Source organism: Neofelis nebulosa, chromosome 9, assembly GCF_028018385.1.
Source record: "Neofelis nebulosa isolate mNeoNeb1 chromosome 9, mNeoNeb1.pri, whole genome shotgun sequence".
Classification (NCBI taxonomy): Eukaryota; Metazoa; Chordata; class Mammalia; order Carnivora; family Felidae; genus Neofelis; species Neofelis nebulosa.
In genome coordinates, this window is record NC_080790.1 from 33,057,135 (window position 1) to 33,081,408 (window position 24,274).

At 40.5% G+C, this 24,274-nt stretch overlaps 1 protein-coding gene and 1 long non-coding RNA gene across 18 annotated transcripts in view; one reads left to right on the top strand and one right to left on the bottom strand.

The window, feature by feature from the left end:
* Window positions 1-8,016: 8,016 nt before the first annotated feature.
* SLC8A1 (solute carrier family 8 member A1) overlaps window positions 8,017-24,274 on the bottom strand; it is a 384,206-nt gene continuing 367,948 nt past the window's right edge. For all 17 annotated transcript variants that reach the window (XM_058683157.1, XM_058683152.1, XM_058683153.1 and 14 more), the window contains one exon: window positions 8,017-11,466. In XM_058683157.1, the coding sequence (XP_058539140.1) occupies window positions 11,090-11,466 (377 nt within the window). In that variant the 3' untranslated portion in view covers window positions 8,017-11,089. The remainder of the gene's footprint in view (window positions 11,467-24,274) is intronic.
* On the top strand, window positions 16,339-17,189 carry LOC131484671 (uncharacterized). The gene is made up of 2 exons (XR_009248382.1): window positions 16,339-16,418; window positions 17,012-17,189. It is a non-coding gene; the product is annotated as an uncharacterized LOC131484671 (long non-coding RNA).

Below are 24,274 nucleotides of genomic sequence, written 5' to 3' on the forward strand. Positions count from 1 at the left end.
GTGAAGAAAATCCAGTGATGATTTAGTATCCACACTCAATAGAAAAAAAGAAAAATTCAGGAATGGGAGGCAAATGATCTTTGAAGTCAGTTTTCCCCAACTTGAAATGTTAAAGACTGTATATCAACCTCACACAGAGTTTGGCTCATTGTACACTCAGGGTCTGTTAGTGGAGTCTAAATTCATTTGTTTCATTGGTGAAAGACTATGAAGTTAACAGACTTAGTATTTCTATTTCTGTTAAAGAAGCGCTTCTTGATAGGTTTCAGGATGGCTGCATTAAGCAGTCTCAAATTGATAAAATGCCTCGACCAAAATGGAAGGTGACTTTGAGTGCCACAAGTGGCCTCTTCCTGACTGAATTCAGGGCTAGTGTTAATTTTCTCGAAATTACTGTGTCTTGAATTCTTCATATCCTCTTAGAATGCCTAATACAATACTTTGCACAAAACGCTTGAGATTTATAGAATTATAGGATTGAAAAATATAATAGACTCTGGCATTTGATTTAAAAATGGTTCCACAGCGCTGACTGTATAGATTTTTAAGTTTTAACTACATACAAAATGAATCAATGGTTTTGGAAAACATACTTGCTAAATTGACTAATTTCCTGTTCTCTTTCGTTTAGCTTCTGATTCTTTTTCCTCCGATAATGTGCCATTTGATGTTTTTCTAGCCTCAGTAACCAGATCTGAATTTTAACTGATCATCACTGTCCACTCTCTGCATCTCTCAAGTTTTATTGATTTGTGAGGACCAGCAAGGAAGATAAAGTGGCATTAAGATCCTAGTGTCAAAGCAATTTCTGACTTTTGATTAGGAGTTGGAAATATCAAATCTTTTTATTGGATTACAGTCACAGTCATGTTAAAGATACTCTGAATGGTCTGTGCTTTTGTAAAAACCTTCTGGATCAACCAGTGAGGCAGCTATTCTTTCTGTTTTTCTTTTATATTATGAGCTAAGGAATGGCTGTTTCTCTTGGGAGAATTAGGAAATAAAAGGCAGACTCTGGAATTATGTCAGTGTCCTCCCACAGAATGAGTATGGGGAAATACTCTACTGGGAACCCTGACAGATAAAAATTTACAGGGAAGAGCAAAACATTAAGAGGGCCTGTCACAAGCTCTGCCCTCCTCTTTAACCCAGAAGCCTGTACTGAACCCTTTTCATTGTTTTCAAATATTATTAAATATCTTGTCTGTTGTTTTAAAGGGACCCAAACCAGTTCAGGTTTGTTCACAACATAAAACTCAGTCTTTGGGTAAAGTCCTAATACTACCACCCATGGATCTGGTTTTGGTTAATGGAAGCACTAAGCTCTAAAGAGGCATGATTTCTAACAGTGACAAAGCAATTATTATTTTCATTTTACTAACAGAATGACTTCAGAGTTGGGATGCTAGCGTATTGGCCAGGAAGAAAAAAAACGCAAGCTTGGACTCCTTTAAGGGTAGACTCCTTGCTAGGTCCAATCCACTTGGCTCTGCTGCTTTCGTAGTGTTTTTAAAAATTGAGTCCATGGAAACCAGTTTGAAAAGACGGGTTCACTCTCCAGGCAGGCGACAAGTACGACTCTAAAGATCTGAGTCAAAACGGCCTGGCTCAGAGCAGAGAGGAATCGCAATAGGTAATATTCATATTAAGTGAAAATAATACCCTGGCATTGTTCTAATGTTCGTAGACCATATGAATCATGGGGGTGAGCAAGGGTGGGGTTGGGCTCGAGACTAGGTTTGGACCCATGTATCTTGTATAGTTCCCGACTCCACCTAGTATTTGAATGGTGATGTGACTTATGACATTGATAGTGATTTGTCTCCCCTTCCCCAACTGCTTGTTTGCCTCTAGAGACTGTAAGTAGATGGCAAGGGTTGAATACTGATGTTCCTAAAACCTATGTCTCAATAATTATGTTTTCTTTAAGGCTTTGCCATAGAGATCTTGCCTTCAGAATGGGCATTTAAAAGCATCTCTATGGGTGTTTAAAGTTTGAAAATTTTAATTTTTTCAAGGTGATAAGCAGATTTAGTCCATTTTGAAAGTGAGTGCAACCCTTTCTTTTGGCCTTCTCTCATCATCTACAGTTGTTGCTGAAAGATGTGCCACAGAGATTGAGTCAGAAGTATGAAAAGGGGCATAGAAACAGAGTCGTTGATACAACCCTAGCTTCTTTGGGTGCTAGACTCTTTTCTCAACAAAATGAAACCAGTTGTTGGGAAAATTCCCAATCTATTTTGATGAGAAAGATACTCATTTTTTAAAATGTAAATGTATGCAGGATCTGTGAAGACAACCTGAGAACTTCAAGAATATTTTAAGCCACTTGCATACATTTACCATAGTATCATCTGTCTCTAAGAAGGTTCGAAGTGTCAAATTTCCTAAGGGATTACTGATGGCAGCAAAAGTCTTGTTGTTCTTAAGAGTTTTAGGCTAAAACTCAAAGATAATATTTTCCTACAAAATGTAACAATAGGAGAGCTAATAAAAATGACTTTCAGTTTTTGCATGATGTTATCCTTTGCTTAGATCCAATACCGCAAAAATTTTGTTGAAATAGCAATAAGATAAAGTCCTTCCAGTATTTCTAATATTGGGACAATAAGTGTCCCAGATAAGGTCTGGTATGTAATGAAGCAGTTGGTTAAATAGGCTCCAGTGACCTGATGTCAATATCACTACCCCTCTCTGTACCCACTCCTTACCCTGACTGGGCCCCTTGGAGAAATCTCATGTACCGGTTGGTTGAAATGGTTAGTTTGTCTGTTAGTAAGATCTTGGAGGGAAAATGCTAGTCACAACACAGCCAGTGTATATGCAAGTTGACGGTTGCTTGAGTGAAAATATCTTAGTTAAATTACAGCTAGTGGAAGATCTACATGGTTGTAGATGATTAGGTTTTTGTGGCGGAACTGGGTAGGAGTCTCATTCATGCTTTCCTATTGTGCCAAAACATATTTCTAGAAAATGTCAAGTGATGTATGGGAGCCTGCCTGCTCAGTGCTATGTTTCCAGGGAAAATATAAAATCTCATTCTTTTAATCCCTCAGGATTTGACCTAGATGAGCATAATTTTTTTTTCAAGAGCTGTTTTCAACACCCTCCAAATAACAGAGGGTAATTGGAAAAGTCAGAAAGGTGCTCTAATCGATCCTAAAGACTGTCTATCAAAAATGCTTGCTAAATGAAGGGAAGAAAAGTGAATTTCTTTCTTTTAAAGATCTACTCCTGTTTTTAGAAGGATATATATGATTAACATTCTAGGCAGCTTTCAAACAACTTTGAATTTGCATCTTTAGCAAAAAAAGAAAAGAATCAGGAAAACATTTCTTTCTGTATCTCTCTCCCGGTTCTCATTTATAAAAATTTTTTAAAATCTTTATTTTTGAGAGAGAGAGCGTGAGCAGGGGAGAGGCAGAGAGAGAGGGAGACACTGAATCTGAAGCAGGCTCCAGGCTTTGAGCTGTCAGCACAGAGCCCAACGTGGGGCTTGAACCCACAAGCTATGAGATCATGACCTGAGCCAAAGTCGGACGCTTAAGCGACTGAGCCCCCAGGCGCCCCCTCCCTTTTCTCATTTATAAAAGATTCTGATAAAAATGAACACTAATCTGACACGGGCTTTTAGGGTAATCTTAGACATCCAAAAACATAGTTCGAGTTATCTGACATACGTTGTGTGTTTTTGTATTTATATATATATACATATATATATATATACATATATACATATATATATGTATATATATATATACACTCTAGGGAGAGATGGGACAGAGGAGATTTAATGCTGAAATTGTGTCTGATTCATATCGAATTAATCTTCAAACCACCATTTCAAATGTTTTTTTACACTGGTTGAAATGGCAACTTTTGGTAGAAAAAAAAGATTGAAAACAACTCTTCTATTTGCATGAAAAGGCCAGTGTTTCAGAAGCCTTTCAACTACTGATAAGTCTGTTTGAGCGTTATTGTTTATTTGGGTTAGACTCAAGCTCAATAGCCCATCTGATGATTATTTAAAATATTAAAATTCTGAAATGTTAACATCAAAATGAAATCAGCCTTTTATAAATTAAATTGTCAAATTCTGAAATGTAGAAACTTCCTGCCCTCCCCCACCCCCCCCCCCCCCAAAAAAAAGAAGAGGGAAATTATTGAAGGCATTTTTATGAGACACCTGTATAGATCCAGTGTATTCCATAAAATAACTCGATAATATGGAAAAGGCTGCCCAAAGCATACTTTTTGGGGGTTGCCAAAGCCAGAAGTTATGTATGCCCAGCTTTGATTTCCATATAAAAACAATACAAGCTGAAATTGTCCTGTTTTGGGAAACTGGAAATTTATCTTCCTTAAAGTTAATGACTTTCAAATATTTTAGACAAGAATAGTGATGAAATCTTACCTCACACATTTTATTCGTGCTAAATTCTCTCATTTTTAAGTACGTCTGTCAACAACATAATTAACTTTCACCTAAAACATTATTTTATCCATATTACTCACTTATGGAACATTAGAATGTAAAATCTCGAGATTTCTTCTTTGGAGCATTTTTCCAAGTTTAATGGTAAATATAAGAAGGCAGAGAAATGTACCTATAGAGAAAATTAAATTATTTTTCTCAGAACTAGCTATCTGGGTCATAAAACTTTTATCTTAAATATTTATACAGTTGATTTTTTAAGTGAAATATTTTGAAAAGTGGTTATATATTTGGTTATTAGAATTGTTCCTTCCACTTGGAAAGAATGGAAACTTCATATTAGAATATAGGTCAAAACAAATAGTATCACATTTTTAAGAAAGCTCTCCCTAGAGAATTTATCTCTTGTCCTACCATGTGGCTTCAAGAAGGGTCTAACAAAAAGTTCTGTAAATTAAGTGGGTTATTTCAACTTGGGAATGTAGGGGAGAGGTCTTTGGAAATCTCTGGGCCAGATCCTTCTTGGTGGGTAAACAGCTTCCAGTACAGAGGGCTGCCTAAGAATTCCAGCACATTAATTCCCCTGTTACCCCCAGTACACTCCTGGATTTGGCTAGGTAGATCTGTCTTTGCAGCCAACAAATAAGGAGAGCTGGGCTGTGCATTAACTGTCAAAATCGACTCAAGAACACTGAAGTTAGCTAATTTCTTTTTTGGTGTGTTTGGTTATTGTGAAATTTTACTATCCTTTACATGCCGGGAATATAATACCCACAGAGAAACTTTTTTACCCACTCAAATTTTGGGGGAGGCACGAAAGCTATACATTAGGGTTTTCTAGGTTTACATGCTTCACTTTTGTAGAAACTTTCACAGAGGTTGAGTGTGTGTGTGTGTATGTTGGGGGTGAGCTCCTTAATTCTCATCCATACCTACATATTTTGATAGAATAAAAAGCTAGGTGGATGACACTGAAGCATGAAAAATTCAAAAGGAAATAAAATCAATAATACTGTTGCAGTGTATAGCTGTGGGGTATAATCTGTCCCAAACATTTATAGAGATACCTATTGTAATGATTGTTTTCGAAGTAGAATGCCATTATATTGGTTTCTTCCTATGGTAAATTCACTTTCAGAAAAACATGCCCAGAGGACTTTATCATGAGCCTCTCCCTATTGCTGATAGGTAATAGTGAGCAGTACTAAGGATGATGAAATATGATGGGAATAGCCTTGGAAGAAATACAAAGGTTTGGAATTAGGGAAAAGAAAGACTAAGATTGCATATTTCCAAGGGAACACCTCTCTGGATCTTTGATAAAGGTTAGGACAGCCTGATTCTAAAGAATGTGAGCAGACCAAGGAGCTGTGAAGACCTGCACTGATTACAGATAAGGTGATTCTGGGCAAGCAAGTCTTCCTGTAAAGCTAGGAGTTGTGGTTTTAACTACCAAGTCATACTGCCTTTTGAAGTTGTGAAGGAATGTTCTTTCCTACAAATAAATCAAAATAATATATACAATGACTGTTGATTTAAATGTCCCTTAGGAGATTAAATCAGAGGGAACTTGGCAAAATTGAAAATTGGTAGAGCCTCTGAGGAAATCTTTTGGGACATCTTGGCAGGCAGGGAAAGTCACAGAAAGCTACTCACCAGTTCTTGTGGGCTGGAAAGCTTAAGTGCTCTCTCTCTCGGGAGACCCAACACTCAGTGGTTGTTCCTTCTATAGGTAAGACATCTCTGCCTTGGGAGATGATTAACCATGGCCTGATTAAGCTCCAAAAATGAAATATCTAACTGTTGGAATTGTTTCCCCTTCCTTTGTCATCCTTGTAGGTGGAATACCATTTGGACCACACAACACTTTAAATGTGCTGGGTGGAAGACCGTGAACATGGCTAGAAGTGATAGGAACATAATATTGAAAAGAAGAGTAGAAGTGCCATCCATTAACAAAAATCTGTAGGTAGATCTGAAGGAAAGCTAATAAATGCACTCATAACAGCATCTTTTTAAGAAAAATATGATTGTGTAAAGCTCTTCTGCCTAGTGCACTCACTTGTTTATCCATTAAAATGCTCAATTTTGCCCATAGCTAGAATGCTTTCAAGTGATTAAAAGCTGTGAATGCCAGGTGTAGGTCTGGATGAGATCTAAGGTGGTGCATTGTCAATCACGAAATGGCCATTATACAGTTATGAAACTAGACGCAAAACTTGCTCTGAATGCAACTGCCCAAGATCAGAGACAGAAAAGCAGAATCAAAAGAGACACTCAACATCATGAGCCAGGAAATGCTTTTTAGAAGAAGTCTTAAAGGGGCTGACTTATATTCTTGAGGAGGTAAAGTTTTGAGTGTTTGAGAATGGAGGGCTTCATCATCTACCGGAGGAAATTTTTTTTCTAATTGCTTCCACAAAGTTCTCAGATATGCGTAGAACAGACCAGTCAGATTGACAGATCAGTATCAGGGATCCTGGGTTGTGGAATCAACAATGAATTTCCCTGTGTGGAAAAGGCAATGTGCTTCTATTAACTGAGACCACTGGGGGAAAGATGCTGTGTTAGGGATTCTCATTGCAAATGAGATCCACCTATCAGAATGCCTGCAGGGTGGTTTAAAAGAGCAAATTTTATAATTTTTTCTTTGAAAAGCAAGAAGAAAAAGTGTGTGTGCGCTATATAGAAAGCAAAGCCCTCTGAAATCTTTGCTGGTGGTAGGCTTGAATCATTATGTTTGAAAGAATTAAAATTATCTTCTAAGAGGTTGAGAAGCATTGAGCCAAGTCATTTCCTTGAAGGGTAAACAGTCAAGACTACTCTGGTCATTGAATTACTCTTTGTTATTTAAAGAAATAAATGTCGGCTGCTCATTTTGTGTTAAACCAAAGATTGGTAACTGGGAGACATTAATTGCTGATCCAAGAAAATACTTAAATTATACCTTATTTCCTTCACATGTGAAAGTGTGCCGCATTATATATGGACATAATGAGGAATTCTAAAGCAAATTGGAAAGACTATCAGATGAATATCATTTACATGAACACAGTGGATTCTATTGTAAGAACTAAATCCACTGATAATTTATGTGGGCTTGCAAATAAGTACACAAACTAGAGGTCACGTTTTTCCCCCTGCAAATGCTTATTTCTGGTGTCACCTCTTCCTATATTATTGATTGTATGACACATAAAGTCACTAGCATGTAATTAGTCAGAAATTAATGCAAGGAAGTTCTATTAGGGATCAAGAGGAATATAATATATTGATACCAGAAGACTATCGCTTGGACCAGTTTTATCAGAACTGATTTATTAACTACAATATTCTGTTAATGTTCTTGGATGCAGAAAGGAGGCAAATAAAGGGTACTAAAAGATGTAAAAAAATTAGTGAAATGGAGAAACATCCAACATTTATCTCCGTACCATCAGATAGATACATATTCTGACACTGTGCTCTCTTGGGACATTAAAAAGGAAATACTGTATGACCAAAGGGTTGACATTTGCAAGAGTCTGAATACTGGGTATCTATTGTCTTTCTTTTGGATGAGGATACCAATTGCACAATAATACCTTTTTGGTCTTTATTTCTTCAAAACATGAAAACAAAAATGAAGTAGATGACAATGAGAAAACATTCCATACAGAATATGCTGTATCACTGGTGATTAAGTCAGAAACAATTAGAAACTTTATTTGTGCCAATAACGTGTACCATTTATAAGGAACAGCACAATTAGTGCACTTCCCCCCTAAAGCTGTGCACAATACACACAAAATAAAATGAAATAATTTTACACAACTACAATTATTAACAACCCTGAACAATCAGAATCATATTTTCCCTATAACATGAAACTTTAAAAAGCAAACCAAAAAGCTTTGAAATTAAAATTCAGTGGCAAGAATTTCTGAAAGTCCTCTGTGAAAATCTGCGGGATTATTGACATTCCAAATATGGCTAAAATTGAGTGCAAAAATCTAATATTTAAACAACTCATGTCCTTTGACTATATTTACTTGGTGTTTCTAGGCTAGCTTTCCATTTACTAAATCTTAAAAAAAAAATGGGTTAGAATGTGCCCCCAAAAGAGGCCACCAATTTTGGACCACGGCCTGCTGGGGTGAGTCTCCTGGAGCTATGAGGAACAGTAGAGGTGTGGGGCATAGAAAAGTACTGTTGTCCAACAAAGATAAAAACTGGGATTAATTGGACCCGTTCAGTCCTCTGGATCACCAACATGATTGCCTTTCTTGGCTTACAATGGGGAGATGTACAGATCTGTAAGATTGGCCAAGGATACATAGGATGCTTCCCCTAACCTGTGCTTTATCTCTTAAGTTAAAATCTTAGATATTCGGACAATTGTATTTGTACAGTTTCAGTGTGTTTATGTCAAGAGTTTTATAATTGCTTTTTCCCTGCAAGATAAAACTGTTTTCATATGGCTGTGATAACTTTTACCCACCGAGAGAGCAATCACATTAGCTGTGAGCCCACTGAGGGCAGGGATCTGGGCTGTCTTGTTCATGGTTTAGTCCCCAAGAGTAGCACAGTACCTGGTATATTGAGTAGTAACCAGCATTTAATTATTCATTCAGTCACTGGATGTTTATGAAATGATGAGTGATCATGATTAATGAGTGGAAGAAGAGAAAGTAACTCTGAACAGCTTTTATCTCTTAAGTATCTTTGAATCGATACAGAGGGCCAGTGGTGTCTCTGGCCTGGGATGCTCTATAGAGAAGTCTCGGAGACAGGACCAAAGTCATTGCATTTTTCCTCCTTACCAGACTCACTACTTTGGAATGTTGGGTTTATCCATGCTCTTTGGTATTCTGAAATAGAGCCATTCCTTTTCCAGGGTTAAAAACCTCCCAGTGCAATCCTCCTGGGAGGCACTAATCTCATTAAATTGCTTCCTCCTTCATCACAAGTACAGAAGATGCACTTTTAAAGGCCCATTCGTCTCCCTGGCTTCATTCCTACTCGGGAACTGCAGGTACAATCAGAGGAGTCTGGATGTTGAAAGTAACAGGGCTCAAAATAGCCTTTTACATAAAAAAAAATAAAACGAACAAACCACTATCTACCATCTGTCCCAGACAGAGCAGAAGTGAAATAAATACTTTGGGGGCAGGGCAGGGGTGGGTGTCGGGGAGGTGGAGGCTCTCAAAGCCTGGGCACGTCGAATCTGGCCACTGCTCTACACCTTTCTCCTTCGCCCTCAGTCCTCAAGAGGTGATTCTTTAGAGGCCTCTGGTGTATTCCACGTGGCTAATTTTCCATGAAGATAGTTGGTAGTTTGCCTGCTGTCCTCTCAGTAGCTTTAACTTCCCAACGAACTGTTATTGCTTCTTAGAAACGAAATGTGCAAGTCCATGAACAATAAACCATTTTCTCCTTTTATCCCTAGTAAAATCGAACTCACTAACAACACAACCGTTACAACTCAGGTGAAAAGGAGACTCACTTATATCTTCAATGTCCAGTCAACGTTGCTGAATGGGAGAACAGTATACGCTATACTCTACTATATACAGATACGCTTATTTTGTTTTTCATCCATGCACTGTGTAACAGGTATCACGACAACATTCCCCAACAGGCACACGAAGAAGGAGCAAATGTTCAGTCATGACTGGAACAGGATTGTGCAAGCCATGGATACTTTCAAAAATAAAGCTGACAAATGATCCCAGGCAACAGCAAACATGGGACTGGGACACACATGATGCAAATGGAAAACGATGATGTGCTTTTTTGAATGGAGTTATTCCTGTTTGCCTGAGATGGTGGGCAGGAGGAGGAGGGTTGGGATGGGGGACCTGGGGGTTAGCCAGGCTGGAAAATCAGAATAAGGGCCTTGCTAATAGTCCAGACCTGAAGAGATAAGAAATAAATGATTTTGCACGTTCTTGGGAATCTAGGCACGTTATTCCTGTACCTGTTAAACAAGACTGTCAGGCATCATATCTTTAAATATCAGACTGTATCTAGAGCCATCACTTCTCCTGGCTCCATTCAAGTGCCCATGCTGCTTCTTGGAGGCAGCTTTATCTCTGCTCATGTCCCAGAGAGAAGCACGAAATTTAGTGATCGAGCGAAGACCTGCCTCTTCTTCAGCGCCCATGTCCTTTCTGAATCCCAAATAATTTGTCAAGTGTTTGGAAGAAAGGGCAATTGTAACGATTTAAATTTTTACCAAAAACCCATTTGAACTTAGATTGGTCATCACCTCCTGCAAGGGAAACAGAAACTTTGACCCTCCCAACAAAATAATACAAAATAAAAGTCAAACGTCAGCCACCTCCCAGCCCCCACCAAAAACAAGCGGAAACAGAAAACAAAGACTTAATGATTTATGAACCTGGAGAGAACACAGTCCTTCTAGGCTGAGCTGCAAAGATGCCCCTGCCTCCGTGCCTCGTTCAAAGTGGCGATGCCCCTGGGAATAAGAGGTGATGGTTTCTCACTTCCGCCCTAGTACAGAGTATGCTCTTGAAGCTGGGTTCCATCAGCAGGTAAGTGAACATGACAAATGTCAGTTTCCTCAGTTCATTATACATAATATTTTATGTATATATATATATATATATATATACGTATATATATATAAATTTACTATATCTGATTGTTCCTTTAGAAGCCTTTTATGTGGCAGTAGGCCTCCAGGGAGGAGAAGAAAATGTACAAGAGCCATAGGAGCACGAAGAGGCAGGATGTGAGGAGCTTGGCAGTCCGGGGCCCACCCAGCTCACCTCCGATCTCCGGCCTTCGCCGATACAGCAGCACCCCCACATTGATGAAAGCAAAAATGGTGAAGAGAGTGACAGAGAAAGCTAGCGTGCCAGGGGACACTTTGAACTGTTCCCCGTTGGCTGCGTGGTAGATGGCAGCGATGGACCAGGCCACGCCGATTCCCAGGAAGACGTTCACCGCGTTGCTGCCAGTGACGTTACCTATGGATGCATCTGCGTACTGGTCCTGGGTGGCGGCCACTTTGCTTGCAAACGTATCTGTGGAGGAAGAAAAAAAAGGCAGTGACACTCAATATTTTAGGTCCGTGGAGCACTGGAAGCTTCCGTGATGTACTCTAGGGTCAAATCCCCTGATGGAAACCTCGTGACCAGGAGGAGGTTTTCCTCTTCTCTGGAGTTCTCCTCCTGTGGTCAGAACAATGGGATCTAGACATCAGAAGTCAAATGTTTGGCGTTGACTGTGTTACTGACCAGATGATCTTGGGTCAAGTTCTTTGCCCACAGGTAGCACAGTTCTTTGTGAAACTGAGCTTGCAGGGCAGCATTTTTCAGAGTGATCACGACCCATCTACATTAGAATCACGTGGGGTCCTCAAGTGTGAATGGTACAAGGTTCCATCCAGCTGGGCTGCATCAGAATCACTGGGGCCCAGGAATCTGATTTAACATCCCAAGAGATTATAGGTCACTAAAACTTGTGAATGGCTATTGGAGGGAATTGCTAACAGGTTCTTATCAACAGCTCTAGGTTACAGATGAGGAAGCTAAGGTGTCAGGAGATCTTTCCAAAGATTCAAGAGCAAATCCTCAGTGGAACTGAAGCTAATTGAACCACAATAATAGCTGGCATTGGCCTAGAGCCTTAGGAATAGGAAAGCTGACTCACCTACATTACTGCACTGATTGTGACAATTCTATGAGGGGGCACACTTTATAGGTGAGGACACTGGGCTTCTGGAGAATAAGTGATGGGTGCAACATCACGGAACAAGGGAGAAGCCATCTCAGGGCTTGCGCTGGGACCTCCCGCCGTCACTGCAAGTACTTGTTCACTGCAGCATCGTACCTTTCACTATGCCATGCGTACCGGTGGCCATTCTCAAAGCTTTGTTCGCCAGTAATCCCGAGTGCATCTTCTTCTGAAGATAGGAAAATTGTGGTCCATACAAGGAGTAGGACAAGTGACTGATATTCTCGATGAGTAGAGCCTAGGGCATGTTTGTGCCATCAAATCCTGTCGTCACAACTGAATGTGTGACCCCAGATGGATTAATTTCTCAAGCCTCAATTTTCCAATCTGTGAAATGGGGATAGTGACACCCACCTCAGGGTGCTGTTGAAATGCTATAGGTAAAATGCTTATCTATCTTGGTAGAAAGTAAGAGTAGCTCTTTTTGTTCTTTTGCAAAGACCGTGTGGGTAAAGCTGGCTGATCAGTTTACTAAAAGTTGAGGCAGCATCCGAAATCGCTCCTTTCTTAAAACACATCAACAGAACTTGCAAGACACTCGGTTTCTTTTCTGTTCAGCTCCCTTGTTAATATCGAAGTCCTCTCAGTTACCTTGGCAGAATACCTTGCACAGTAGGCTTATAGAAGACGTGAATAACTGTGAGATTGAACTCTTATTTGCAAGAGCCAGTAACGGCAGGTGTGATATTACCGTAAGGTGCCGTGTCATCTCTCTGGTCCTCCGGAGGTTCCTGGGATGCTCAGGGCAGGCATGGACTTGTGGGATATCTGGATCACTTTCCCCCCTCTTTTGCTACCCTGTTGCCATCATCCTCCTCCTGTAGATCTCCAAGGGGGATGATACATCAAGCATGCAAGCTTCTATCAACCTGTAGATTTTTGCGCTTTACTCTGGGTGAGTTGGTTATTTAGGTTGCTCAGAGGAGAGTTCCCCAGCAGCATCCCTTTCTTTTTTGAAAGGAAGTCAACATGGAGGGCCCATCTCATTAATCTTGACCTTTCTGGTAGAAAGCAGGTTTTACTTAGTTTTATAATTAGACTCAGACAAACGCTGCCTGCTCTGTACCAGGCACTATCCTACATGTTACACGCGGATTCTCATTCAACCTTCTTAGCCTTAAAGATTTTATGGTTTGGGAACACCTCTTGGACATGTCAGTAGAACAAGGATTTTTAAACCAAATTTTAAACCAAATTGTTATAACTTCAGAGCCCATTCTCCGTACACCCTGCACTGTCCCTCCCAGAAAGGCTAAAGTTTTCCCTTCCTCATTTCAGATGGCCCTGTCCCTTCCCCCCAGAAACTCTGAAACCGGTTATCCCAGAATGCTCTTTCCTGTCTCAGAGCAAAGGCTGCAGGAGGGGTAGGTGGTTTGCTCAGCCACCCGCCTGTATTTGAGCCGCTTTGTGTATTCAGATCACACACCGCAGCCCCATCAGGACTATCATGGAGACTGGCGAGTGAAAGCCAAGCGAGGCAAATCTTAATGGTCTCTTGCGATTCATCATTAAGAGTTATTAGGAGCTGCAGCCTCCTCAAAATGAAGTCGTTTTGCTTTTCTCTTTCAAGGACAGAGAGCTGAGCAGGGAAAGTGAAGGCAAAGAGTGGAAGGCAAGGGAAAGTAGCTCATGGCTCAGCTGCTTCGGAGGAACACTTGAGATGTTCTGTGCTGACATGGCTGTTGGCACCAGCTGGTGGTGAACAGATGGCTGTACTAGGCTGGGTCCGACGAGGTAGGGAATGATCCCTCCCCATGCTGCAGGGGCAGGCGACCTGGCACTCACACCTGCTGACCTCCCCTGGCCTGTGGCACATGGCACACAGGACTTCCTGGGTGCCCCATCTCCACTCCAACCCTATGCTTTTCTGGAGGATTCTGCCACTGTGCCAGAAGGGGATGAGGCATAAAATCAAAGATTCCTGGGGCCCAGGGACCCTGAACACCCAGACCAGTCCTTTCGCCTGAAAGACGTCCCTGGGTCTGCAGGGATGTCTCCCTCCCTTGTTTTTCAATAGCCTATTGTGAATACTGAATTGGAGTTCTTGTAACAACAGGTTCCTGTTTTTTCAAATGCCTTTCTCTGGATTCCCTACAAGATGAGTAGTGGAAGTAATTAGCTGATCGAAACAGTGAAACCTGTTTGGGGCCTATTTGAGTCTCATGGGTTTTATTTACCTGGGTTATACATCAGGCCTTTTATCTGTTTTAATTCAAAAGCTATGTAAAAATTACAGAGACACATGCAAACCCAGACCAGTAACCTTACCTCCAGCAGCGACGACTCTGTTTTCCAAATAAAGTATGATGGGATCTCCCCAAATTGCCTTCTGTCACTACTCTGCTGCTTAGTGCAAAGAGCAACGCATCACCATACGTTAGACTGCCAAGCCTTACCCTGGACACTAAGCTCATACCTTGCTTATGGCTGAGCAAGGCAAAGCCACTCAAATGCCATTCCCCAAAGTAAAATCCAAGAAATAACTACCGCTGTGGTCTCAGAGGGCTTGTAATCATATTCAGAACTTGGCCCATTTAACACATGAATCAGGTTTCCCATGTGATTGGCACAAACTGAGACATGTTGATAATTACATATATGTGTTTTCCTACCTATACAGCTTAGGTCAGATTTCTAGTAGGAATTGTTGCTTTTAACTTCACCTTGAATTCTGAGGCATTTTGCATTAGTCCTACAGTCTTAGACTTTTGGTTCTGCCTCCTGGTACCTATGACTGTAAATCAACAGGGAAGATTCAGTCGGGAGACAGTGTGGCTGGAACTAAACCATACATCACAGAGTCAGGACATCACTGTTCTCTGCAGACCTATCCTGACTGTGTATAACCTTGGCCAAGTCATCTGGTCAATGTGCACAATAGGTCAGCACATTCTCCTTTCCTCCAGGAATTGTTACCTGAATCTTGCAAACTTTACAGCGACATACAGACCGAGCCTTAAATGTCTCTTCTGTAAAAACGGATACTTATTATATTCTTGTAGGTCACACACAAGGTTTATTATCTAGAGCAAGGGTTTCATTCCAGACGATTTATTCTTGACTTTTAGCCTATTTGGGGGGCCAGCTGTTCAACCCTCAAGCACTTTGTGCCTCAGGAACTGACACTGATGGTGATTTTAATTGGAATCCAGCCTGCTTGTCAAGGCATGGTTACTTCCCCAGAACCTGTGAATTACAATATAAGAGACCAGGGGGTACAGAGCTTCATGATATAGTAGAGAAGCTCATTAAGGAGACAATCATAGCTCTTATGTGTGTTGTTGGATAAGACACTTCACTTTTTTTTTTTTTTTAAGTTAGTTTCTTCATCAAAAATAAAAAAATTTAGAATATCTCTAAGACTCTCCCTAAGTTTACTGTTTGGGTGGTGTGTGGAATACATCAAAATACTAAATTCATATGTATGATTTTGCTGTGTTTTTCTTTTTTTGTAGGAGTTTGTACATGAGCACCCATCTTCATTAGAACCGATTAATCTCATTTTAAAGAATGGCCTAAATGAAACATTTAAAGATCCTAGGAAGAAAGATATCTAGACCCAAAGATATTGCCATTGATCAAATTGTGGCAATATTTGAAACTAAGCCACACTGCCCAGAGTCATTTGCCTTTTCAAAATAGATAAACGTTGGCAAAATTATTTACTTGAAACCCCTCTGACCAGCCAGCCATTTATATGCGTGACCCATGGTATAAATGGTGGCAGTGACGACCATTGCAAACTTGGTGCGTTATGTCAAGTTTGCATACCACTGGCATGGGAAATACTGGGAGAGCCTGGTTCAAAGATCTGGGGCTCCACCCTCAACCCACTTAATCAGGCTGTCTTAGGAAAGGACACATTTTAACAAGGGCCTCACATTATTCTTCTTTATACCAAGGTTTGAGAACCATGGCTCTGAGCCAGGGAAATGGCTGTTGCTCCAAACACCCATTATTTGGGGGGCTTTGCTGAGAGGGATAGATGTTTCAGTTTGGGGGAAGCAGCTAATTTCTCTTGGAAACAGTGATGTCTAGTGGTGGTTTGACTCAGACAAACACTTGGGTGGGTTTAATGGAGGCGCCGGGGCTGCCCCTCCAGTTCTAATGCCCTCCAATTCTTGAGTTATGCTATGTTCTTATTATTTTTAAACCTTGTTCCAGCACGGATGCTATGAAAGACCAAAGGAGGAAGGAAATTTACTTAAATTCGTAGAATTCTGGCTCCACCATTCGCCAGGTAAGAAGCTTACCTACTTCAGAGGGTTTTGAAAGACACGTGTTGACGTGAGCAGCACGCAGATTAGGGCCTGAGACCTAATGAGTGTTCAGCATTATTGGCTATTTTTATAATCCAGTAGCACCAGATCTTAAGAGAATAAGTGGTGGGGAATTCTGACTTAATGTGATAATTCTAAACTTTCAGGGAGTTATAACATCCTTTAAAGACTGCCTAACTTTATGATCATGTGCATTTAAAAATGCGATAAAGCATAAAATTATTCTCAAAAGTCAAAGCGATTCTTTATTTTGAAAATTCCATATAGCCTGAGTCATGGAATGGCATTGGAGCTCTTCTAGTTTTAAGGCTCTAATCTCACTAGTGACTGAAAAGGCAAGCAGGCAGGCATCTATTCTCCTCTAGGCACTTTTTGTCTTGCTTTTTTAGAATTCAAATGAAAATCATTTACATGCGAATTCTTCTGTCACTGAGGACTTTGAACAAGATTTTGTCTTTAGTTGTGACATTTACCCAAGTAAATACGAAAACCACACTGCCTCACACACGCACTCCATTGGTTGATCTCAAAAGAATCCTTATTTGACTTTCAGGTGAAGTGCAAGAGGTCAAGGAATTACTGATGTTGATGGATTAATGACCAGTTAGGAGTTGTAAAAACAGAAAAAGGGAAGAACACTTCAATGAGATTTCTGCCCATAAAAGCTCCCTGAAAGAGTGTAACAGAGAAATGGAGATGGCGACGTGACTTATTTTTAGAAGGGAACAGAGGTAAGTAAGTTCCAGGGGATTCGTGTTGGCACATCGGAACACATGCTTCTACTCATTTTTATCCCCAACTGCAAATCAGAAGCACCAGGGCAACATTTGAAAAATACTAGCTTCCTAGCCCCACCCAAGCTTCTGTTTAATTTGTCTGGAGCACCAGTATTTTTTAAAGCTCCCCCAACCAGACTGAGATCCACTAACCACTCAGAGCCTTTGTTTCTTCATCCATGTGAGGACAATGGCACCTCCCGGATAGCGTATGGAATAGCCCTGACGCACAGATCGTCGAAAACCAGCCTTGTTTTGTTACCAAATAACTGTTTTCATTTTGATATCTTTGCAAGGGTACCTCCAGGACTTTGTTTTCCTGTTATGTATTTGAAATCCTGGGAGATTTGAAATTCAAAGAGATTAATTCTAATTAAAAGGGAAAAGTAATGGGGGTTTATTTTTCTGAGGAATACAAAGTGGAGGAGAGAATGAACACAAACCAACAGTGCTATTTGATCTGCCTTCCAAAATGTAATTTGATCCGTGCTCTCAAAAGAACATGATAATACTCCACTCTTAAACACACCCATAATGGGATGATTTTTCAGTATGATGTCCATGAAGATTCAAGAGAGGATCCAAGGTTCCCCTTCCTTGTTTAAATGTCTAGCTTCATGAGGTTTGCTGAAATTTTCTCAAATCCCTGGTTCTAAATCTTTGAGGTCAACAACAACTTTTGAGCCTCTCAAAGAACTCTAAAGGTTTGTCTGAGATGGGGCTAATTCAATTCAATTCAATTCATTCTGTTCAATTCTATTCACTCCTCCCCATGCCCACTCTTGACCTTGAAAAAAGTCCCAAACCAACTAGCTGGGTGTGGAGCAAAGAAGTGGTATTCTGACCTGGTTGTCTCCTGAGACTTGCATTAACATGGTCTTGGAGTGGATCAGATTATGTATGTTAAGTGGGTTTGGTACTTTCACTTTGGGGGTCCTGCTTGTCTATCTCCCCACATAAAAAGGTTCATGCAGATTATTGTGGTGGAAGTTGCAGCGTGCGCCTGACAAAATAAGGGGTGCAGGGTTGACTGACTTGAGAGAAGTCTCCTGTCTCTGTTCAAGTGGTAAACAGGCAGCTTGATGATGACCATAGTATTCCACAGTTCCCACTGGGTTCATGTGAATCATTGGTTCTGCTTGGCATTGAGAGCCTTAGTAAGCAGAGGTCACTGTCCATAGTTCATTTGGTCACCTGGTTCCATGTTACTCTGTGGTTAACCACTGTTGTTACTGAAGAATGCCAGTGCTGATTACTGTGGACTGCATAATGTCTCTAGTTATAGTAGGAAGGAGCCTAAGCTATGGAGTAAGTCCTGGTCCTGGTCCCATTTACCATGTACTGGGTGTGTGGCCTTGGGATAACCTCTCTTTAAGACTCTGGTATCTGTAAAATAGCGAAAATAAAAATCCCTATTTATATAGCCATAAAGATAATCAAAAGAAGCACTACAAAAAGGCTCAGGATGGTGTCTGGAAGTTAGTAGGTGCACAGCAAATATTTCCTATTTCAGAATTCTTTGTTCTGGTGATAACAAAGGGAATGTTAATGATATTAACCACTTTTTATTATGGTTTCCTTCAGCTAGGCGATTTAAGGTTAATAAACCTATAGGATTTAGGGAGAATGTGTTTCTGTCTTTGATGTCCACAAATGATAGTGGTGATAAGGGCAGTGATGGTTAACATTTATGAGACTCCTAGGCGAGGCTCTATATATGGCTTCCCATCAGGGCACCTGGGTGGCTCAGTCGGTTGAGTGTCTGACTTCAGCTCACAGTTCGTGGGTCTGGACCCCACATCGGGCTCTGTGCTGACAGCTCAGAGCCTGGAGCCTACTTCGGATTCTGTGTCTGTCTGTCTCTCTCTCAAAAATAAATAAACATTAAAACAATTATATATGGCTTCCCATGTAATCTACAAGACAATCGTATGAAGTAGGAACTTTTATTATCTTCATTTGATAGATGAGAAAATTGAATCTCTGCGTATAAGAAAGTTGGCTAAAGTTATATAGCCAATAAGAGGTGAAACCAGTATTCACAAACTAATGTGCTCCTAGCCAGAATTCATGTTCTTAACCACAAGTGCACTGTGTATTGACTGACTTTATGCATAAGAGCGTGGGGTGTTGACAAGGACTAAATGACATACCTGAAATTTGAAAATGGGCAAAGGGTTCCAAGAAAATATCCAGAAACCTTATAATGTTCACCTCTGACTATAACTACACAATACTAAAACAGCTTATCAGTTGAAAGAAAAGGATTAAAATGGTTGTACAGAGAAACATCAGCCTGACTCCTTTAGAAAAATATTTGTACGGGTCAGAAACAGATTAAGAAGGGGCTATTTCCATGGATGACCCTTCATACCTTTAGAACAATATTAGAGATCACTGACAAAGTAATTTTTTCAATTCCTAAGTTCCTGGCTTCTCTTGCTATTACATTATAGTACATAAAAACAGGCTTGAAGGAACCTACTTTTAAAATAACATCAAGGTTCTGATATTTTCAATTTTGAGCCAGAATTTTATTACTTTTATAATGAACCTTTATTAATACCAAGTCCATGAGGGTAAAACATTGTTGAGAGTTAGATCAGCAGCATTTTGCTAATTTTGAAAAGGCAAAAAAAGGGCAGGTTTAGGACTACAGCAAGTAGCTAACTGTCACTTTCCCAAGCCATTTTGTTATTAGATACAACTGGAACTCGTTGCCTCCAACACAGTCCAGGGTTGCCCTGCGTGAAACAGTCAGTGTCTTCCACCTTGCTGTTCCTTCTTTCCCCATAGTCTCCCTCTGTCCCTCAACCCTCCTTGCCTTTGAAGCCTGGTTTGTTCTTCTATGCTTTGTTCTATTTCTGGAACATCTGTCTCCTGTCTGAATCTTCTCAAGTCCTGCTCTAGAGATGGTTAAGCCATAGGTGCCCCAAACCTTGCTAGAACTACAGGTAGCCGAATGGGACCCGACAGAAAGATTGTACTATAACTTGGAGAAAACAGAAACGCTCACTACCACTTCCAGATAGCCTTAGTAGGTTACAAGAGAACTTCCCTTTCAGCTGGGCTATACTGCTATAACTCAAAGTCTACAGATCTAGATAACACGCTGAAGACCCCCAACATGTGCCCGTGTCCTGTGGATGGTTACCCAGTTATTTATTCCTCATAAACCTTCTTTTTTTGAGAGGGGTTGCTTTGTGCATTATGAGTTCAGGAAAGCGTGTACACTACTAAAAGTAGGCAAATAGAGTCATCTCAATAAACAGTAAAGGTCACTTTCAGTGCTCAGGGCTATGGTAGTGGGATCCTAAGGGGGAAGGCATCATAATACTGCACACAAAGCAGGTGCATCTCAGCAGACGTCAGGGTGAGGAGGGGGGTGAGAGTAATGAAGAGATTTCCTGGCCATCAGGGGTTTCCTGGCCTGGAATTTAGAGTTAGGAAAGTGCTCAGGACAGACCATAAAGTGGAACAAGAATCTTGAAAAACAAACTTCATCCACTATAAAACTTTTCTGAGGACGAGCTGTGAAGGGGAGAGATCTATGGGTCCTTGTTTCCTTCGAACCATTCTTGTCAGGCAATGATGGACTATATGACAAGGCCAGAATCCTCTCTTAATTCTGTATCTGTGTTACGGTAACATTATATTGTATTTACTAATAGCGTATTCCATTGACTTCAACCGACAAAATTACTTCGCATATTCATTGGTTAAGAGCTCTGTGCCCTTAACATTTCTGGGAAGGGATAGAATACCCAAGTCTTCCATCATTTGTACCTGGGCTCTTACTAGAGATGTAATTTGGAATGTGGAGACTAGAAAGTAAGGTGTAGAGCTCCATCCAGGCTGCTAAGGATACGTGATGAGGCTGAGCTCTAATGTCATATTCTGTTCTTGTCTCTTTCCCAGGCACCTAGCACTGCTCTTGGTAGATAATTTTTAAATGACTTTTGACAAAAATTTCTTATTTTTACATCTGAGAGCTTTCAGAGCTCTTCCATAGATGTTCTATTTGTTCTTTCTGACAATTCAGTGGGTGGGTGCATGGATGGGTGGGTGCCGTGTTGGTTTTTTTTTTTTTTTTTTTTTTTTCAGGGGAGGAAGATGAAGCCCCCTAGGAGGCAGAAGGAACGTGAATGCAGGGGTGGGTTTAGAATCCACATTTTGTGATTTCTGGTGCCCGGGTTCTCATGCTGGAGGCTTGTTTCCAGGATCTCTCATCAGATTCCATTCTTGCCAGATATTATCCCACGCTCTGAACCTGATGACACATCTAGATTGCCTAACTTCCAGGGCTGCTGTGGATATCAAAGAGATAATTTATACAGATGTACTTTTAAAACAATGAAGCTATGCAAATGTGGTTACTGTTGAAACACTTTTTGTGTTAAGTGCAAATGCCCTGCCCTCATGAAATCATCATTCACCACTGACGCCTTAATGTGGATCATTTGTTGGATATTCCAAAGTAATAACTAACACGGAACATTTAGATTGGGAGGGGAAGAAGTATTGGGAAGAAAAACCCAGGGCAGTTGGGTACTATCCCCTAAGAACAGATGTTGGTAGGGGTAATAAGAGAGTCACAGCTGCCAGAGAGGAAAGTAAACCACCGAAAACCTCAAAAGGGTTATGTAAAGGAATAGGTCAAGAAAAAGTAATGCCTTTTCATAATTTCTAAGGTTAGAACTGCTGGGATAAGTTTGCAGGGGGATAACCAGAGGTTTGAGTGAGTAGGTAATTTTCCAATGATTGGTGTATAAGGAGTCATACTACCCTATTAAAATACCCCCTGTGTGTATAGAGTATACATGCTCTTGAGTCCAGGATTCCATGATCCTGTTTTATTTTCTTCTCAAGAATGTTCATCTCATTGCTATCTGAAACTTTATCCTATTTTTGTTAAGTATCTGTTTTCTTCCCCTGGGGTATACACCTTGTGGGATTAAACATCCGTCTCGTTTATCCCTCTGTATCTACTATGTCGAATGGGGGTATACTACTTAGTGGGTACTTAATATTTGTAGAACACTTGAATCAAAACACATGCAAAATGGCTCTGAATCCTATGCCTTGCTACTGTATCATACTGCTTCCTTTGATCTGTTGTTTAAAAAACGGTTTTAAACTTAACGTCTAATGACTCGTGTAGAGGGAAGATGTCTGGAATATTTGATGATCGAGAATGCCACATTGTCTCACACTCAGTTTGTGCTTCCTGGCATCATCTGTCAGAACACAGTTTTTTATTTTGAATATTACTTCTCACTACTATTCCTCTGTAGACTGAGCTCAGGTGTAGAAGTTGTAGAAGAAAGGGCTTAATCCATACTCTCAGGAAAACAAGGCTTGGTCCTGAAGTTATCAATGTCAGGTTCTTCTAGGTGGTTTGACCCTTGTCTCCCTACATGTGGAACTCTGGAAGCACAGACGGAAACAGACAAAAGGATGAGCAGCACCTGGGAGCATTTCTGGTGTGGTCTCATGCTGGATGTTGACCCCTTTCTGAGCACCCTGACCAGCTGTCTTCTAATTGGACAAGTGGGTTAGTTTAGGGTTTTTGCTTTGCCATTTTTCAGCTGTCTGAAGCATCATCATACAAAGAATCCTTCCAAGAAGGACATTTTCGTGATCTTTTTGCACATTTGTGGTTAGTTGTTGTTTCACAGCTCTAACTCAGGAATGACAAGGTATAATTTGTCCTCTGCTGGCTCCATTTGCGGACCCCAGTGGGGATCATTTCAGTTTGGAACCACAGCAAGTCTCGCTTGTTGTCTCAACCCACGAGTTTTTAGGGCGATAACCTAATAATAGCTTACAATTTATGGAGGACCCTGTCAAAAAACCTCCTGGGCTCCAGAACAGGAGGGAGAGAGGGGAAAGGAAACAAACACGGCACAGCATTTCCTGATTGTAAATAATAGAACCAAAGTGGCTATTTTCTCCTTAGCACGAAACGTAGGATTTATATGTGCTGAGTTAAACAAAGGTTATCTAATATGGCCACCAATAGATTTGGCATTTCTGGGTCATGCGCCAGAGAAGGTGGCTGAAGAATGTGAGGCATTTTATGGATTTAAATCCTTTTTGTGGAATGAAGCGGAGTATAAACTGGTAATATATAGCTTAAGTTTCAGTCCTGGGCAAAGGCAGGATGTGAGGTCTGTGCACTGAGGAGCATTGATGGCATTCCAGCTGGCTTTGTGCTTAAATGCCAAGCACCATGATTTCATGTCTGTGATATGCACTATCCCCAACAGGTATTAAAATGCTTTTACAGTCACATGTAAGATTTGGTTTTTAAATTGAATTACCATTTTATTTGCCTTCTCTTCTAAAAATAGCAATGAGCCTTAAAGTCATTTTGTTGCTCATGCGGTGCCCATGACACGGCAATTAGGTTCTGCTCTTTCTTGTAGCCCGCTTTTTTTTTTCTTTTGAATTCAGTGATAATATTCTGTGTGCAGGAGACAATGTTCACAGCCTGTGTTCTAGGCCCTGGTCTCTACTCTCTTCCTAATGGTTTTCATAGATTTGTATTGATCCAGGGGCCAATGACCAGTGTCTACAGGGTGACAGCTAGGGCTGGGGATAAGAGTAAGAAGCTGAACTCATGAGAGTTGCCTCATTTTCAGTGTGTTATGATTACCTGACTGAATTGGCCATGGATATTTAGCCTCTATAGATCATTAAACGGGAGTTTTACCCCAAGATTCACAGTGCTAATTCTAAATACCATTGTGTGATATTTTTCCTCAGCGATTTCAAATATATGAGCCAAGGCTACTGTTGTGGGGGAGGGTAGTGGGATTGTTTTAAAGGGTGTACATATCTCTATTCACAAAGCAATAAAGACCAAAAATATCTCATATTTGTAGTTTGCAAATGACTATAGAGATGTTATGGTGAATGAAACAAAAATTATCTTAAAATTTTACAGAATCTGAGGTAAATCCCTACATTTATGTATTACTAAAGGATAGTTACCATCATGTGGAGGATCCATGACATTTTTACATTCAAACTGGTCC